This window comes from Hyla sarda, chromosome 1 (genome assembly GCF_029499605.1).
Source record: "Hyla sarda isolate aHylSar1 chromosome 1, aHylSar1.hap1, whole genome shotgun sequence".
NCBI lineage: Eukaryota > Metazoa > Chordata > Amphibia > Anura > Hylidae > Hyla > Hyla sarda.
In genome coordinates this window covers 167,869,915-167,890,180 of record NC_079189.1, presented here as the reverse complement: position 1 = coordinate 167,890,180, position 20,266 = coordinate 167,869,915, and the positions used below count along the sequence as shown (strand labels likewise).

The 20,266-nt window shown below is 42.1% G+C and overlaps 1 protein-coding gene across 2 annotated transcripts in view; it reads left to right on the top strand.

Annotated features, from left to right (window-relative positions):
- The window catches only part of INTU (inturned planar cell polarity protein), a 77,554-nt gene that overhangs the window by 21,629 nt on the left and 35,659 nt on the right, over positions 1-20,266 (top strand). For both annotated transcript variants that reach the window (XM_056563714.1, XM_056563705.1), the window contains exons 2-4: positions 5,093-5,646; positions 9,265-9,350; positions 10,962-11,165. In XM_056563714.1, the coding sequence (XP_056419689.1) occupies positions 5,093-5,646; positions 9,265-9,350; positions 10,962-11,165 (844 nt within the window). The remainder of the gene's footprint in view (positions 1-5,092; positions 5,647-9,264; positions 9,351-10,961; positions 11,166-20,266) is intronic.

Here is a 20,266-nt window from a genome sequence, read left to right as displayed (position 1 = left end):
CTGTACAAAGTGGACATGAGCTAAGAGATGCTTAGTGTCCGATGTGTATGCTCTGTCTCACCCAGGTCAGTGTCACACCAGATATTGTAAGGATCAGAGGACCCCTTGAGAACAGGGGTCTATGTGGAGCTACTACTACCCTTACATGAAATCCATCCTTGATTTAGGGCTGGTCTAGTCTAATTTTGCCCTTTATAAATCAGACTACACCCCCACCCCAATACTAAACTGCCAATACAGCAAACAAACAAAAAACAGTTTTTCGAATTTCCTAAATGGAGCTGTGCCATTTTCGGCTCAATATCTCCTCCAAAAATGTGTCTCCCTTAATGTGACCCTTATTGAGAAAACTGACAAACCCTTTGTAATGAAATTTCAGCCAGAAGTTCTGTGAATTAGGGTGTTTTTTATTTTATTTTTATTTTATTTATTTATTTTTTACTATCGAAGTGTTTTTCAAGGTTTTAAGTGGTTGGTGCTGAAAACGGGTCTAACTTGAGAAGCTTAGCAGAACAAAGCCCTGAATATAAGTTGGTCTTTGTGCTCGGAGACATACAAAGTAAGGTCCTGTCCCATGATTGTAAAGGAGAAAGCTGCAGCAGAATTAGAAAGATGTCATTCATGTTGAACATTTGTAAAGAAAGCCCGGCCCTTGTGGATATGCTTGTTTATTCAGTCTCCCATCTGAAAGCCACAAATGAATGAGGCTGCGCTGTGTAAATGCTGCCTTAGCTGTGGCTGAATACTAAAATGCTTATATGAGCGGCTTCTGTCTCAGGAGGGGGCATCTGTTCTTCATTCCCATGGCTCGTTTAAAAAAAGAATAGGTTACCCCATTCTTTTGGTATAGTTCCTTCACTATCTGTGAAGTGGGTATTAAGGAGGTGATACTCCTCAGAGGTTCAGGTCATTTGTACAAGGAAAGCAACATACCGGAACAGACTATTTATGGGCATCAAAATCCTACTGTAGTTAGATTTTTGGCTCTTATAGGATCTAAACTAGAGTAAATAGGCCCGCATCAAGTGGCACTTCTATATCACTGTACAATATCTTTGATTAATAACTGTCAGGCTATGTTCACCCATGGCCGTATGACCTTCTGGTTTTCATTATGCAATGTGTGGTTTTTTTAAGGAAATGTAGCAAAAAATACAAGTGTTATTAAAACCTGTGTAGTCATTTTCTGCTGCCACATATGTATTCATCCTCACTCTGTGTGATGTACTGGTTAATAAGGTGGTGTGTATAAGAACTATTGAGGTATATTGCTTTTCAGAACCATTTTTGCGACCCATTATATACCTGTTTAACATATATATGTTAAAGGAGTAGTTCAGTATTGGAAAACTTATCCCTTATCTTAAGGGTAGGTAGGGGATAAGTTTCAGATTGCCGCTGGATGTCCGACCACTAGGATAACGCAATCTCCCGTACGTGGCCCGGCTCACCGGCCAGATAGCGTGTGTCGACCACTGCACAAAACTGCAGACGACACGCCCCTCAATACAGCGCTATGGCAGGGCTGGAGATTGCTGAAGGCAGTGCTCTGGCTCTCCCATAGAGTTGTATTGAGGGGGCGTGTCAGCTGCCACTTTTTGTGGTTGTCGACACGCCCCCTTCCTGCGTACTGCCTGGGCCCGTACAGAAGATCGCGGAGGGGTTGAACTCTCCCGTGATCTGAAACTTATCCCATAAGTCTTCCAGTCCTAGAGTACTCCTTTTAAGGCATTTGTACATGAGGTACATTTACAGTATATAATGTGTAGCAGATCCATTGTAAACATTTAGTATAAAACTGGCCTAGACAAATCATAGCCTGATGTAGTACACATTAGGGTGCATTTCACACCACGTTTTTGCAATACAGTTTTTTTGATGAAAAACTGATTCCTCAAAACCGGACTAAACTGTATAAAAACGTGTGTACAAATTTTAACCCGTGTACAGTTAAAAACTGTGTACGGTTTAAAAAATGATGTCCAGTTGCATCCGTTTTTTAAGAAAAAACGTATATGTTTTTAACTTTTCACTCCATTATGAATAAAGTTTCACTTGTTTGATTGAAATTCCAAGAAAAAAAACTGTGCAAAGTCAAAAACCTTATGGTGAAAACCGGATGGAACTGTATGCACATACAGTTCTGTACGGTTCCCATTGACTCCCATGTTAAAAAAATTAAAAAAATAAAAATTATACGGTTTAATACAGTTTTTCGTATGTAGAAATTATAAATAAAAAATATTTATGTGAACCAGTCCTCAAAAGCACAGGGGAGAGAAAAAGGAAAAGACTAGTGGAGATGGGATCCAAGAAATGGTCTTTATTATATAAAAAGGATATATATGACCAATCGCCTAGCAGGGCCCTTGCTAAAGGCGAATGGAATATACTGGGTAAAAAATAGATATAATAAAAAATACAGAATATAGTAGGATTAAAATGAGATAAATATGATGGGTAAGTAGCACCAAAGAAAATTCATTAATTAAATATCTGCTGCATATATCAGGAGAAAACGTTCTCAGTCCATGTAATTCATAGGGATATTTCAATGAAAAATCCACAAGAAATGTCCAGAATGAAAAGTCACAATTAGTTTGGGTGTGTCCGGAGTAACGATATATGGTAGTGAGTGTAGCGACAATAGCTACAATAGGAAATTCATGGACAGGTAATGCAGACAATGTGGCAAACACTGTCAGCGATGAAGATGTCAAGTCTCGGTGCACAGCACCACTCACCCTCCTTTGGAGTCCTCAGGTCCGGGCTGGCACGGCTGAGTCCGGCACTCTGGATATCAATGCCCGCCTGGGTGGTATGCTGGGTGAATGGCTGAATCTCCGGGGGTCTGAGTGTCCTGGGCTGGCACGGGAGGCGTCCGGCCTTGGGGAGGATGATGTCCAGGAGTAACTCTGCCGACCGGGGCTGTGAGAGGATGCAGGTAACAGGTGGTGCGGATTGCACGTATGAATAAGGTGCTAACAGCGCGCGTGCAGCAGTGGTCCCGGAATCGTGGGCATCCAGCTGTTGCAATTGGAATATGGCAGATACAGTCTATTTGAAGTGATATACACTTATGGATAAGGTGCAGATAATGGGCTAGACGCGTTTCAAGGCCGCGGGCCTTTTCTTCAGTAGCTATAGGTGTCACCTATAGCTACTGAAGAAAAGGCCCGCGGCCTTGAAACGCGTCTAGCCCATTATCTGCACCTTATCCATAAGTGTATATCACTTCAAATAGACTGTATCTGCCATATTCCAATTGCAACAGCTGGATGCCCACGATTCCGGGACCACTGCTGCACGCGCGCTGTTAGCACCTTATTCATACGTGCAATCCGCACCACCTGTTACCTGCATCCTCTCACAGCCCCGGTCGGCAGAGTTACTCCTGGACATCATCCTCCCCAAGGCCGGACGCCTCCCGTGCCAGCCCAGGACACTCAGACCCCCGGAGATTCAGCCATTCACCCAGCATACCACCCAGGCGGGCATTGATATCCAGAGTGCCGGACTCAGCCGTGCCAGCCCGGACCTGAGGACTCCAAAGGAGGGTGAGTGGTGCTGTGCACCGAGACTTGACATCTTCATCGCTGACAGTGTTTGCCACATTGTCTGCATTACCTGTCCATGAATTTCCTATTGTAGCTATTGTCGCTACACTCACTACCATATATCGTTACTCCGGACACACCCAAACTAATTGTGACTTTTCATTCTGGACATTTCTTGTGGATTTTTCATTGAAATATCCCTATGAATTACATGGACTGAGAACGTTTTCTCCTGATATATGCAGCAGATATTTAATTAATGAATTTTCTTTGGTGCTACTTACCCATCATATTTATCTCATTTTAATCCTACTATATTCTGTATTTTTTATTATATCTATTTTTTACCCAGTATATTCCATTCGCCTTTAGCAAGGGCCCTGCTAGGCGATTGGTCATATATATCCTTTTTATATAATAAAGACCATTTCTTGGATCCCATCTCCACTAGTCTTTTCCTTTTTCTCTCCCCTGTGCTTTTGAGGACTGGTTCACATAAATATTTTTTATTTATAATTTCTACATATTACATTAGGCCTTTTGGGTGAAGGCAACACCTTTAACCTCAAGCACATTATTTCTTTTATCCTAAGTGAGCTACACATATTTTACATTTCCTAATACAGTTTTTCACCCGGACCAAAAACTGTGGTAGGCTACGGTTTTGCGTACAGGAAAAAAATGACAAAACCTTACAGGATGCAAAACGGACACAACCTGATGCATCTTTTGGCATTCGGTTTTCCATATGGTGCCGTCTGGTTTTCACATTGAAAACGTATACAGGAACTGTATTGCAAAAACGTGGTGTGAATGCACCCTAACATAAAACAACAATAAAGATGAAAATGATGGTCAGCACTGCTGTTCGTACCTGGACACACTCCCTTACAACACAACTCATTGTGGAGTTAAATCCTAAATCAAAGGTCCTTGCTGATAATCCAAATAATGAAGAAAACAGTTGGCACTCACCACTATGGAGATTCTGATTTTTATTTGTGCAAACAGACAATTAGATCATGGATGCAGATAGAATGACGGACATGCTCATTCGCTTTACAAACGCTTGGTGCAAAGGTCACAACTAAATGTTTGGAGAGCAAAACAGCCTGTCAGTCATTCTATCTGCATCCATGATCTGATTGTCTGTTTTCACAAATAAAAACCAGAATCTCCATAGTGGTGAGAGCCATCTATTATGCTTATTATTTGGACATTAGATGAAAGTTTTGGTGGGATTGGACAACCATCTAATGTGTATAGGGCCTTTCAGCTCTACCCTGGTGGCAGATGTTGGAGGAGAGTGCGGTCCATAGTGTATGGGGAAGATAGCTGCCAGCCAACAAGTGTTGTATGGCCAGTTTAATAGCAAGTTCTATAAGTTGTTGGCTAGTAACGCCAAATATTTGACATGGTTTATGCAAAAATAGCCTAGCCTTGTGTGACTCTCTTTATATGCCTTCCACCCCACAGTCCAGTTAGTAGGCGGTTTTACTCTAGTTTTAACCTTGGCATCTCTTTTTCCATTCTAGTGATCTGGAGCCGGAATGGTTGGAAGGAGTAGAGCGGAATGGGGAACTATTTTATCTTGAGTTGAGTGAAGGGGAAGAAGAAGCAATCCTACCTCTGAATCCAGGTGTAAACCATGTCAGATTTTGTGAAAAGGTGGCAGAAGTTATTTCGGAAAATGCCAAGCAGAATAAAAGTGAGCCACGTTTTAAAAAACTAGCAAAGATATTGAGGAATAAGCACATCAGCAAGAAGAGGTCTTCTAGATTAACCGGACCAACAGGGCCTACGTCTATCCTCAAGCACAGCCACAGAACCGGAATGCTTGTTCATCAGCAGTATAAGGATATTTGCCTTTATGTTAATCCAAGCCGGTTACTGGACAGGGCACCATATGAGAAGCTCTGCCTCCTCCAGAGACTGTTAGGGATCGTTCATCAGTCCTCAAAGAACAGCAAGAGATTGGAAAAGCAAGGTGGATCTGCTACCCTACATCAATGGACAACCATGGAGAAGCTGGTTGTTCATGGTTTTATCCCAGATAGTCCATCTATTCGTTGTGGCCAAATCCTTATTGGTAAGAGGACATTTTTTCTAATGCTCAGGTCCTATATTTACTGAAGCCTGTATAGGTTTTTCCTGTTACCGACTCCCAAACAGGTAACCTTAAGCTGTTCCAAAACAACAACTCCAGTTTGGAAAACACTAGACTAACTCATGGTGTAACTCGCTTGTCCAGCAGTTGTTAAGTACATCAGTTAGAGCCTGAAGGCCAGAAAGATTCAGGTCACAGGAGAATGTATAAATATAAAGATTATTTGATATATTAGATTATTTTATAAATTGTATAGCTTAAATAGTACCTGTCATCAAACCATATATTTTCCTGTTAGGAGAAAGTGGGCGTTCCCCAGAAGGCGCAACGTCACTGAAGCCTTTGAGACCTTTGCCTCGACATGCCGTGCACGCGCTTCCTGAGTTTGGTCTCCTGCCAGGCCAGGAGGAGACAAACGAACTGTTTGACTTGCACAGGGAAAAGAACAGAGCCACCTAGTGGCCATTTTTTCAATGACATTAAAAATATATAAAGGTTGATAATTTTAACAGCAAGTAAATAGTAAAGTGTCTTATAAGTACATAAGGAACAATATATTAAGTTTAGTTTGGTGACAGGTACTCTTTAATGCATTTGCATACAGCTACCCCATTGAAGTCAGTGGCTAGCAAAATAAGCTGCATATTTTGCTACCGATTGAATTCAGTGGGTTGGAAAATATACAGCAGCAAAAAAACGGCCCGTGTGACGCTACCCTTCATCTGTATAGAAATTTGCAGCATATTTACTATTTATCTATTTTGATTTAAAGTGTACCTCCAGTGCAGGGACATTCATGCAACACTGACACATATATATATATATATATATATATATATATATATATATATATATATATAATATCTCAACGTGTGTATGTTCCAGCATCACGTCCAAACGGCTAAAGATATTAACATGAAACTTGGCACACATGTTACTTATATGTCAACAACAAACATAGGATAGGTGATTTAACCCTTACTCACCCCTATTTGCCAGGGGCGGGGTTTATGTTTAAAAGAAAACTCACATGTTTTCTCGGCCGAGTCTCAAACTGCCTACACCCTTACTTCAGCTCTGCTCCGGACGAATGAAGCAGCGCTGAAGACCGCTTCCGGGTGTAGTGAGAAATCCCGCACATGCGCAGTAGTGTCCGGGACTCGGCTGATATGAGACAACATAGTAAGGCAATATATGAATATTCATTAGCCGGGCGGTGCTGCGGGCAGGGCGGCGGTTACAACACAGTGGCAGTTGAAGGCAGTAACCCCGCCTTTGCCAGTTAAGTGCTAATTTTATTACACAGAAAAAGACCTGTAACGGGCAAACTGCGCAGCTGATGCGGGCAAGATAGGACTCAAATTGTTCAGCGTCTCCTGCACTATCCACAGGTACCTGTGGATAGTGCGGGACAAAACATGTGACAGTTTTCTTTTAAAGTCCCATACAAGTCAATGGGAAATATGTTACTGCATAACTTCCAAACGGCTGGAGATATTTCCATAATACTTGGTCACATGTTACTTATATGTCAACTTAAAATATAGGATAGTTAATTTAACCCTTAACTACCCCCATTTGTGAAGGTCGGGGGTTTTTGTTTAAAGTCTCATGCAAATCAATGGAGGACGGGATAGGAGGTCGGGATATGACAACAATATATGAGGATGGGATATGAAGTCAAAAGCTTCCTCCTTTGTTTATTTTCCTCCCCAACAAGGATTAGGAAGGAAAAACCGGGCAACGCTGGGTACTCAGCTAGTTTAAAATAAAAATGAATTAACCTGAAATTCAGCGCCTAAATACCTTTTATAACTATGCAGTCAGTGACACAGCCTCTAGCTCCATATCCACAGCACCAGTTTACAGCGCAAGACCCAGCATAATGTTATTCTATGGCACTAGGTCTTGCACTGAAGACAGGTGCTATGAAGAGGAGCAGGCACCTTTTGTCTCCTATTATATACTAGCATATATACAGCAGGGAGAATGGCACCATTCAGGCACTTAAGCCACATAAAAATAAAAATAAATTACAAACAATTGGAGGTACGCTTTAACATTAAATTTACTTGCCTAGTATTGTGTAGTTTGCCCTTCTGAAGGTTTTCTGTGGTATCTGGCACCAAGACGGTAGCGGCAGATCCTTTTAAAGGGGTACTCAAGTGGAGAACTTTTATTTATTTATTTATTATTTTTTTTTTTTTATCAACTGGTGCCAGAAAGTTAAACAGATTTGTAAATGACTTCTATAAAAAAAAGACTTTATCCTTCCAGTACTTTTTAGCAGCTGTATGCTACAGAGGAAATTTTTGTCTTGTCCACAGTGCTCTCTGCTGACACCTCTGTTTGTGTCAGGAACTGTCCAGAGCAGCATAGGTTTGCAATGGGGATTTTCTTCTGCTCTGGACAGTTTCTGATACGGGCATCAGGTGTCAGCAGAGAGCACTGTGGACAAGACAAAAAAGAAATTCAAAAAGAAAGGAATGTCCTCTGTAGAATACAGCTGCTAAAAAGTACTGGAAGGGTAAAGATATTTTAATATGCAAATCTGTTTAACTTTCTGGCACCAGTTGATATAAAAAAAAAATATATTTTCCACCAGAGTACCCCTTTAGAGGTACTCCACTGCCCCAGCATTCAGAACATTTTGGTCTGACTGCTGGGTGCGGGCTGCAGGGGTTGTATTTTATTGGTAAAAACTGTACAATTGAAATGAAGTTTTAGTACCCTGTTGGGCCACCTTTTAGCATGGATACCAATCAAGGTACGGTTAGATATAAAGGTATATATGTTCCATATGGCATCCTGCGGCACATTTGTCCACAGATGTTGCAGCTTGGACTGTGGATCTTTCCCACTTGTCAGTTGCCGAAGATGGCTCGCCATCAATGCTCCAATGGCAATAAATCTGATGACCAAGCTGGCCAAGGAAGTGTTTTAGTCTATTCAATAACAGGTTACTCTTGTGTGTGAACTGAGCCATTCAGTATGTAACAAGTCCATCACAGGTAACTGGTGCTATTGTTCATCATTTATACATACTAGGGCTGCACGATATGGGGAAAATGTGCGATTGCGATTTTGGGCCTAAATATTGCGATTTCGATATTATACTTTCCAGGGTTTTAGAAAAGATTGCTTACCATACAGTATATGGATAGGCCAGGACTACCAGACTGAAAATCTTTACTTTACAATTCCATACAAAAAGGGGTTGTCTTGAGCAGGAGCCACTAGAAATCGCAATAACCAGTAGGCAACAAAACTGGCTTAATGCGAGGGACCTACCTGTGAAGCCGGGGTAGGGTTTGTTTGCTGGAGGTGACTGTTTAGGCCCTAAAGCATGTGCTGGGGGTTTTAGGGAGACAATAAAGGTCCTGGGGTTAACATCTGCACACACCAAGGAGACCTGTCTTTATGTTGTATAGGTGCTGATGTTCCTGTATAAACCAGCGTAAGCTTGCAGTGACTTATGTTGGAGCAGCCTCTAGGGCCTGTGCAGTCACAATCCACATGTTTAACAGTTTTTTTTTCTAGTATTTATCAGTATTCTAGTGTATATCTATCTCATAGATTTTTATGTTCTTATTTTACCAGGTGATGCACTTGTTGCAGTTAATGATGTGGAAGTCAACACAGAAAACATAGAGCGGGTGCTATCTTGTATACCGGGCCCCATGCAGGTAAAATCTTCTTTTTTTTTTTTTTTTTTTTTTTTTTTTTTAATAGGCCACTTTTACATGCTAATATTCACTAATATTCTCTAATGGGTCATGTTTCTACTTTACTTGGTTTTGCTTCTCAAAGTTTCTTCCTAATCACAGAGTAAAGAAACTATTAATAAATGCAGTAAAGGAGAATTGTTCTTTATTAAACTGCCTGTACATCAGTAACACCTTCTCCCTTCACGTGCTATCTATAGCAGGGGTTCTCAACCAGTGGAATGCGTACCCATAGGGGTAAGCCACCAGTTGTGCGTGGGTACGCATTGCGCTGAGAATACCGGCCATGCATTGGCCAGTATTTGTCAGCGCATTGCAGGGAATGGCCGCGACAGCTTTCAGTAAAGTATCGCGGCCGCAGCTCTGGCTGCGGCTACTATACGGGAGCTGCGTGGTTGCTGGGGAGACGTGCCGCACAACGCAGGAGGACGTCACCCTTTCTGTGCGGCGCTGAACGGGACTCTGGGAGTACACGCCTTTTGTTCGCGGGTACCCCTTGCACGTAAGTTCCCCCCCCCCCCCCCCCGGACATATTTTCAGCCTTTGGGGGTACAGTCGCCAAAAAGGTTGAGAACCACTGATCTATAGTATTGTACTGTAATTGATGCCCAAGCCTGATGCCAGTCTGTTCAGTATAGTGCACTTTCTCTAGCACTATATCATGGCATAGCAGTAAGGAGTAGGTGCTGTGATTGGCCAGATAACTATGCAAAAGAAAGTGCCTGTGTGTATACTAGCAACAGCCCAGCTCTGGTCCTGCCCTCTAAAATAGAGAGAATGAGAAATAAGTGTTCACCATAGAGGACACTTCCAGGGGCTCAACCCCTCTGGTTGATTTAAAGAGAACCAATCATCAGATTTTACCCTATATAACGCTTGGTAAAGCGGTATATAGGGTAAAATCTTTATTTTCACCATTCCCGGGGGATGCTCCTGCCCCCAGGGATGGTGAAGATATGAAGTTATAAACTAGTCACCGCCATGGCCGTAAGTAGTCACCTGGGCGGGGAGCTCTTCTCACCTACTCCCGTTCTTCGGCCGGCAGCGACGCCCCCTCCGCTTGATTGACGGGCAGCGTCATCGCTCTGCTTTGTCTGTTCAGTGAGCGGAATGATGACGCTGCCCATCAATCAAGCGGAGGGGACGTCGCTGCCGGCCGAACAACGGGAGTAGGTGAGAAGAGCTCCCCGCCCAGGTGACTACTTACGGCCATGGCGGTGACTAGTTTATAACTTCATATCTTCACCATCCCTGGGGGCAGGAGCATCCCCCGGGAATGGCGAAAATAAAGATTTTACCCTATATAATGCTTTACCAAGTGTTATATAGGGTAAAATCTGATGATTGGTTCCCTTTAACAAATCTGTGCAAATTTAAAAAACGACTGGTAGGACTTGAAAAAGTCGCAATTTTTTTCACAATGCTTAGAAATTAGATGTGAGACATAGGTGGGCACAGGATCATTAAGAGTTACAGTTCAGTGTATTTGAACCTGTGAATATGATCTGTTTTCTGGAAAGTTTGTAGGTAATATAGACTTTCTCCATATAATTCCTGGTGTCTTCCTGATAGGTGAAGCTGACATTCGAAACAACGGTGTTTGATGCCCAAACTCCATCTCCAAGTATAAATTATGTGCCGCAGCCACCCATGAACAATATGACAAAACTGATCTGGGGTGAAGAACATACCAACTACCAGCAAATCTTGCAAGACTTACCTCACATAATAATGTACCTGACGCTCAGGCTTGACTCGGACTCTTCTAAAGAAGAGGTAAATAACTTTTTGGTATCATTTCTGTTATATATGGGCCAGCAATAGATAACGTTGGCTGGACAGGTAGATTTCTCTTAAAGGGGTACTCCACTGGCCAGCATTTGGAACATTTAGTTCCGAATGCTGGGCGAACATTGTGGGGATCGGCCATGCCCCTTGCTAAGTCAGGCCACGGGCTTGACGGCTGTCAGGCCCCTCCCATAGACTTGCATAGAGGGGCGTAGCCTGGCATCACGAGAGGCGTGGGCCGACCCCCGCAGCACTCTCACACATCGTTCAGAACATTTTGTGCTTTGAATCAAGCTTTAACAGCACTGGATTGAAACACTTCTGTATAAGTTAAAGGGGTACTCCTGTGGAAAACTTCTTTTTTTTTTTTTTTTTTTTTAAATCAACTGGTGCCAGAAAGTTAAACAGATTTGTAACTTACTTCTATTAAAAATTCTTAATCCTTCTAGTACTTTTTAGCTGCAGTATGCTCCACAGGAAGTTCTTTTCTTTTTTAATTTCCTTTCTGTCTGACCACAGTGCTCTCTGTTGACACCTCTGTCTGGAGCAGGATAGGTTTGCTATGGGGATTTGCTCCCACTCTGGACAGTTAGTTCCTAAAGTGGACAGAGGTGTCAGCAGAGAGCACTGTGGTTAGACAGGAAGGAAATTCAAAAAGAAAAGAACTTCCTGTGGAGCATACAGCATCTAAAAAGTACTAGTTATATAGAAGTAATTTACAAATCTGTTTAACATTCTGGCAGCAGTTGATTTAGAAATAAAAGGGGTAGGAAAAATGTAAATTTCTTTTAATATATATAGATGAATAGATCTATATTTAAAAAAAAATTCCCTGGGATACCCCTTTTTTTTTTTTTTTTTTTTTTTTTTAATTTATTTTTTTAAATCAACTGATGCCAGAAAGTTAAACAGATTTGTAAATTACTTCTATAAAAAAAATCTTAATTATTGGAAGAATTATCAGCTGCTGAAGTTGAGTTGTTCTTTTCTCTCTGGCAACAGTGCTCTCTGCTGACATCTCTGCTTGTCTCGGGAACTGCACAGTGTAGAAGAGGTTTGCTATGGTTATTTGCTTCTACTCTGGACAGTTCCTGAGACAGGTGTCATCAGAGAGCACTTAGACAGAAAAGAACAACTCAACTTCAGCAGCTCATAAGTACTGAAAGGATTAAGATTTTTTAAATAGAAGTAATTTACAAATCTGTTTAACTTTCTGGAGCCAGTTACATAGTTACATAGTTAGTATGGTTGAAAAAAGACATACGTCCATCAAGTCCAACCAGGGGATTGAAGGGAAGGATGTAAGGGGATAAGGGAAAGGGATGTAGTTTTATAATTCTGCATAAGCTTTAATGTTATTTTGTTCCAGGAATGTATCTAACCCTGTTTTAAAGCTGTTAATTGTTCCTGCTGTGACCAGTTCCTGAGGTAGACCGTTCCATAAATTCACAGTCCTCACGGTAAAGAAGGCGTGTCGCCCCTTTAGACTAAACCCTTTCTTCTCCAGACGGAGGGAGTGCCCCCTCGTCCTTTGGGGGGGTTTAACCTGGAACAGTTTTTCTCCATATTTTTTGTATGGGCCATTAATATACTTATATACGTTTATCATATCCCCCCTTAAACGTCTCTTCTCAAGACTAAACAATTGTAACTCCTTTAATCGCTCCTCATAGCTAAGATGTTCCATGCCCCATATTAGTTTAGTCGCGCGTCTCTGCACCCTTTCCAACTCCGCAGTGTCCCTTTTATGAACAGGCGACCAAAACGGAACAGCATATTCCAGGTGAGGCCGTACCAATGCTTTATAAAGGGGGAGTATTATGTCCCTGTCCCTTGAGTCCATGCCTCTTTTTATACATGACAATATCCTGCCGGCTTTGGAAGCAGCAGCCTGACATTGCATGCTATTCTGTAGTCTGTGATCTACAAGTACACCCAGATCCTTCTCTACCAGTGACTCTGCCAGTTTAATCCCCCCTAAGACATACGATGCATGCAGGTTATTAGTACCCAGATGCATAACTTTACATTTATCCACATTGAACCTCATTTGCCAAGTGGATGCCCAGACACTTAGTCTATCCAAGTCATCTTGTAACTTATGCACATCCTCTATAGACTGTACCGTGCTACAAAGCTTGGTGTCATCTGCAAAGATAGAAACAGAGCTGTTAATACCATCCTCTATATCATTGATAAATAAATTAAACAGCAGCGGGCCCAGTACTGAACCTTGGGGTACACCACTAATAACCGGGGACCAATCAGAGTACGAATCATTTACCACCACTCTCTGGGTACGATCCATGAGCCAGTGTTCAATCCAGTTACAAACTAAAGTTTCCAAGCCCAAGGACCTTAACTTACCTGTCAGATGTCTGTGAGGGACAGTATCAAACGCTTTGGCAAAATCCAGAAACACTATATCCACAGCCATTCCTCTGTCAAGGCTTCTACTCACCTCTTCATAAAAGCAAATTAGATTGGTTTGACAACTTCTATCCTTAGTAAACCCATGCTGGCTATCACTTATAATACTATTATCCCCTATGTATTCCTGTATGTAATCCCTTATAAGTCCTTCAAACAATTTACCCACAATACACGTTAGACTTACCGGTCTATAATTGCCTGGCGAAGACCTAGAGCCCTTCTTGAAGATTGGCACCACATTCGCCTTGCGCCAGTCCCTTGGCACAATACCAGACACCAGTGAATCTCTAAATATCATGAACAGGGGTACAGCTATTACTGAACTTACCTCTCTAAGAACTCTTGGGTGTAGTCCATTCGGCCCTGGAGATTTGCTTACATTTACTTTACTTAACTTACCTTGTACCATCTCTACATTAAGCCAGTTCAATACATTACATGATGTGTTACCAGCACTGACCTGGCCAATGTCAGCTCCTTCTTCCATAGTATATACAGAACTAAAGAACCCATTCAGTAGCTCCGCCTTCTCTTGATCGCCCGTGACAACCTCCCCATTATCATTATTAAGGGGTCCTACATGCTCTGTCCTTGGTTTTTTTGTATTTATATATCTAAAAAAATATTTAGGATTAGTTTTGCTTTCTTCGGCCACCTGTCTCTCATTTTGAATTTTTGCTGTTTTTATTACATTTTTACAGATTTTATTAAGCTCCTTGTACTGTTTAAATGTTGTAGCTGACCCATCAGATTTGTATTTTTTGAAGGCTATTTTTTTGTTGTTTATTGCTCTTTTAACCTCATTTGTCAGCCATGTAGGATTTAGTTTTAATCGTTTATATTTGTTCCCCTTTGGTATATATTTAGCTGTATAGTTATTTAGAGTTGATTTAAAGATGTCCCATTTACCTTCTGTATCAGTATTTGACAACACCTCCCCCCAGTCTATGTCCTGTAGTGCAGATCTCAGCCCAGGGAAATTTGCCTTTTTAAAGTTATATGTTTTTGCCTTCCCCGCCTGTCTTTGTTTTCTACATTTTAAGTCAAAAGTAACTATATTGTGGTCGCTATTCCCAAGGTTTTCCCGCACAGTTACATTACCAACCAGCTCTGCGTTGTTGGAAATGATCAGATCCAACAAGGCATCACTTCTTGTTGGGTCCTCCACAAACTGGCCCCTAAAATTATCCTGCAATAAATTTAGGAATTTTCTCCCCTTTGTAGTTTTAGCCAACCCCCGGCCCCAATCTATATCTGGATAGTTAAAATCTCCCATTATTACCACTGTACCTGCCCGGGCGGCCCTCTCTATTTGTTTATACAGCCGACCTTCTATCTCTTCAGTGATATTAGGGGGTCTGTAGATTACACCAAATATTATTTTTTCAGTATTTCCCTCCTTTTGTAATTCTACCCACAGTGATTCCACCTCCTCAGAATCATCACACACTATGGCATCGTTCACACTGACTTTCATACCAGTCTCAGTGACCCCAACTATATCAATATGTTCCTCCAGTATCAAGGCCTCAAGCTCCCCCATTTTATTTGCTAGGCTTCTGGCATTTGTGAACATACACTTTACATTTCCATTAAGTTTTACACATATAGTCTCACTAATGGGATTTTCAGAGTTATTGGGGTTAATGTTATTATTTGAGTTATAAGGGCTAATTGTACTATTTAAGTTATTGGGGCTAATGGGATTTTTTGAGTTATTGGGTCTAACGTTATTATTTAAGTTATTGGGGCTAATGGGATTTTTTTGCGTTATTGCGTCTAACGTTGTTATTTAAGTTATTGGGGCTAACGGTATTTTTTGAGTTAATGGGGCTTATTGTAGTTATTGAGTTATTGGGGCTAATGGAATTTTTTGAATTATTGGGATTACAATTTTTCGGGCTACATTTATTTTTACAGCTGGTTTGTAACGCTGTAATTATATATATATATATATATATATATATATATATATATATATATATATATATATATATATATATATAAAAAATAGTTTTTTATTTTCCTGGATAACCCTTTAACGTTGTGAAATTGTTCTGGTTCCAAGAAGATGGTCTTTGGAGTACAGGCAGCTCCAGCCTTCGGCATACATTGGCCGCACTCTGTAACGTTTTCTCATAGTCTCACTGCATTTGTATGCTTTTCTAGCTATAAATCATTTCATAAATTCCACCTACCTACTGGTTGTCATTTATTTCAGACTATTATTCTGGAGGCTTCATGTTTATTTGAAGAGTTTTTATATAGGTGCATGACAGATGGAAGTTTTTTTCCTACAGCGATTTGCTTAAATATCTTTCGCATTGAGCTAATATCTTTTCAGTGTGTGTCTCTGCCTCACAATCCCCTTATCCTACGGGCCAGCAGTCTGCTCTACAGATGTGGACATTAGATGCCATGTACAGATAAAAAAAACAATGTCATCCTGCTTGTTTTCTGTTGGTAAAACTGGGAGTTGAAATTTTGCAACATCTGGAGGGCCACAGTTTGAGACCACTGGTTGTTTTTCTGCTGTATTTGTATCTTCTGATTGTAAATATATGCCTTACGATCCGTGTAGGACAGTGGTGTCCAAACTGTGGCCCTCCAGATGTTGCAAAACTACAACTTCCAGCATGCCCGGACAGCCAACGGCTGTCCGGGCGTGCTGGGAGTTGTAGTTTTGCAACATCTGGAGGGCCTCAGTTTGGACACCAGTGGTGTAGGAGGTATACTGAATGTGAAATTGTGACAAACCAGTTTTTTGCATGGTCCTGTGAACAGTAACTTTATTGAAGGGGATTGAGCCACAGGATGGACATCTCAAGTAAGTTTTTTTAGCACCAGACAAACACATGCTTCTAACTTTCCTTTATATCCTATACCAGTGGTCTCCAACCTGCAGACCTCCAGATGTTGCAAAACTGCAACTCCCAGCATGGCTGTCCGGGCATGCTGGGAGTTGTAGTTTTGCAACATCTGGAGGTCCGCAGGTTGAAGACCACTGTCCTATACACTTGATACTGTTGCCTAGAGACCCAATTCTGCCATTTTTATTGAGATAATGTATCTTTGGTTCTTCTTTAGGACATTGGGGAAGTTTATCAAAACCTGTCCAGAGGAAAAGTAGCTGAGTTGCCCATAGCAACCAATCAGATCGCTTCTTTCATTTTGCAGAGGCCTTGGTAAAAATGATAGAAGCCATCTGGTTGCTATGGGCAACTCTGCAACTCAGCTTTGTTCTTTATTTAATATAAAGCTTTAGGGTGTGATGAGGGGGTATATATATATATATATATATATATATATATATATATATATAATCAACTTGCTCCAGAAAGTTAAACAGATTTGTAAATTACTTCTATTAAAAAAAAATCTTAATCCTTTCAGTACTTATGCTGCTGAAGTTGAATTGTTCTTTTCTGTCCAAGTGCTCTCTGATGACACCTGTCTCGGGAACTGTCCAAAGTAGAAGCAAATCCCCATAGCAAACCTCTTCTACTCTGTGCCGTTCCCGAGACAAGCAGAGATGTCAGCAGAGAGCACTGTTGTCAGACAGAAAAGCTGATAATTATTGGAAGGATTAAGACTTTTTAATAGAAGTAATTTACAAATCTGAATTCGGGTAGAAAACAGACAGGGTCACACATCTACAATCTTGTATAATGATCTGATTGCTTCTCAGCATAAAATCAAAAACTAACAGGTTGTTAGTATACATTTTTGATCAAAAAGTACAAGCCCACTCGCCACGTCAAGGCCACCTACTTAGAGTGGGTCCCTAACGTCCCTAGCATAAAATGACGTAGCACTGGGCGGCGACCACCGCCGCCGCTACACCAGTGCAAACGGGGAGGGGGCAGGGGGGGGAGGAGAAACGACCCACTGGCAGAGCAGCCACAATGCCACTCAAACCAGTCTATGGGCCACACCTCCCCGCAGACACGGCGCCATGGCAGCAACGGACGCCGCACTAGCAGCCTCCCAGTCTGACTGGGAGAGCATGGTAAGTGAGCTATTACACCTTGTTCACACTGGTGTGGTGCTGTGCGGCGTCCGTTGCTGCCGTATCGCCGTGTCTGCGGGGAGGTGCGACCCATGGACTGGTTTGAGTGGCAATGGGGCCGCTCTGCCAGTGGGTCATTTCCCCCCCATGGGCACTGGTGTCATGGCAGTGGTGGTCGCCGCCCAGTGCTACGCCATTTCATGCTAGGGATGTTAGGGACCCACTCTAAATAGATGGTCTTGACGTGGCGAGTGGGCTTGTACTTTTTGATCAAAAATGTATACTAACAACCTATTAGTTTTTGATTTTATGCTGAGAAGCAATCAGATCATTATACAAGATTGTAGATGTGCACCATGTCTGTTTTCTACCCGAATTTACAAATCTGTTTAACTTTCTGGAGCCAGTTGAAGACATTTTTTTTTTTCCTGGAATACCCCTTTAAATCCTGTCTGGGGGCTGGGAGTCCAAGGCCTACTAAAATGACAAGAATCGGACATGACTGTCTTCTCACTAGAGATTCTAGTATTCTTTCACAAACCTTTACCACTTGTTTTGTTCTTTTTTTGTGATGAAGTTCCATCAGTTTTGCTGTCTGAATATTCTGTCTGGTGTAACTAAGATATATTAGGGGAGATTTATCAAAACCCGTCCAGAGGAAAAATTGCTGAGTTCGCCATAGCAACCAATCAGTTTCTTTCATTTTTCAGAGGCCTTTTCAAAGATGAAAGAAGCAATCTGATTGGTTGCTATGGGCAACTCAGCAACTTTTCCTCTGGACAGGTTTTGATAAATCTCCTTTAACCCCTTAACGACCACGTACGTACATGTACGTCCTGGTTTGGCGGTACTTGGCACACCAGGACATACATTTACCTCCTGTGTATGACCGCTAGCATCAGAGCGGTGCTCGTGCCATACACTGCAGGTTACAGCTGCTATCAGCAGCCGCGGACCCACCAGTAATGGCCGACATCCGCGATTGCGCGGATGTCCGCCATTCACCCCTCAGATGCCGTGATCAGTACAGATCATGGCATCTGGGGCAATGTGCATGTTAAAATAGATCAGATCGCCCGCAGCGCTGCAGCGGGGATCCGATCATCTGTAATGGCGGACGAGGGTCCCCTCACCTGCCTCCGTCCATCTCCCCGCGACTCTTGCTCTGGTCTGAGATCGAGCAGCCCAGAGCAGAAGATAGCTGATAATACTGATCAGTGCTATGCCCTATGCATAGCACTGAACAGTATTAGCAATCAAATGATTCCTATAGATAGTCCCCTATGGGGACATAAAAATGTAAATAAATAAATAAAGGTTGAAAACTGTTAAAATGTAAAAAAAAAAAAAAAAAAAAAAAAGTGAAAAATCCCCCAACAAAAATGAAAATTGTCAGTTTTTCCCGTTTACCGCCAAAAAGCGTAATTTAAAAAAAAATAAACATATTTGGTATTGCTGCGTGGGTAAATGTCTAAGCTATCAAAATATAATGTTAATGATCCCACACGGTGAACGGCGTAAACGTAAAAATAGAAAATGTCCAAAAATGCTGCTTTTTTTGTCACATTTTATTCAAAAAAAATTTTATAAAAAATTTGGTAAAAGTTTTATATATGCAAATGTGGTATCAATAAAAAGTACAGATGACGGCCCAAAAAAAATTAGCCCTCCTACTGCCCTATATACAGAAAAAATGTAAAAGTTATAGGTAGTCAAAGTAGCCGTTGGCTGTCCGGGCATGCTGGGAGTTGTAGTTTTGCAACATCTGGAGGTCCGCAGATTGAAGACCACTGCATAGGAGGTAATACTCACGTGTCCCCGCCTCTCTGGACCCGTCACCGCTGCCCTGGATGTCGCTCCATCGCTGTCGCCGTGTCCCCGTCGCTCCGGAACGTCTCTGCTGCCGGCCGGGTATCCTCGTTCTCCGTCGCCGCCATCACGTTGTTAAGCACGCCGACGCACGTACGCGACGATGTGATGGGGAGGAAGTAGAGCGCCGGCCATACAGGGGATCCCTGAACAGAGAAGACGCCGAGGAGGCAGGTAAGGTCCCTTCCGGTGTCCTGAAAGTACTAACCCGGCTATTCAGTCGGGTTGTTCAGGACCGCGGTGAAATCGGGGCGGTCCCGAACAGCCCGACTGAACAGCCGGGTTAGTGTCACTATCCCTTCAGACGGTGATGTCCTGTAGTAGCCGCGGGTCCCGGCTGTTGAAGGCCGCAGGGACCGCCGCGATAGGGGTGTATTCGCCGTATAAGATGCACCGACTTTTTCCCCCCAGTTTTGGGGAAGAAAAAGTGCGTCTTATACGACGGAAAATACGGTATTTGATGCACAGGATTAGAAGCTGTAGAGTTTAATGTAAACTAAATGATTGAACGTGGCATCAAATCTGCAGCTTCAAATCCTGCACATCACATATGCACAGGATAATGCACATGAGTATCTGGGGCAGTTCTGGAGAAGGAAGGAAAAAGCTATTTTATTCCCAATCTTGTAGTTTGTGTTCTCCAATGCTACTCTTCAGTGCTTCTCAAGTCTATTGGGCAGGGCTATCCTTTTTTTGTCCAATTGTCTGTCACTTTGTTGATGACTCAACAGCAAATCTTCCCAGTTATGCAGCGATGTGGTCTTCATCCCCATATTAT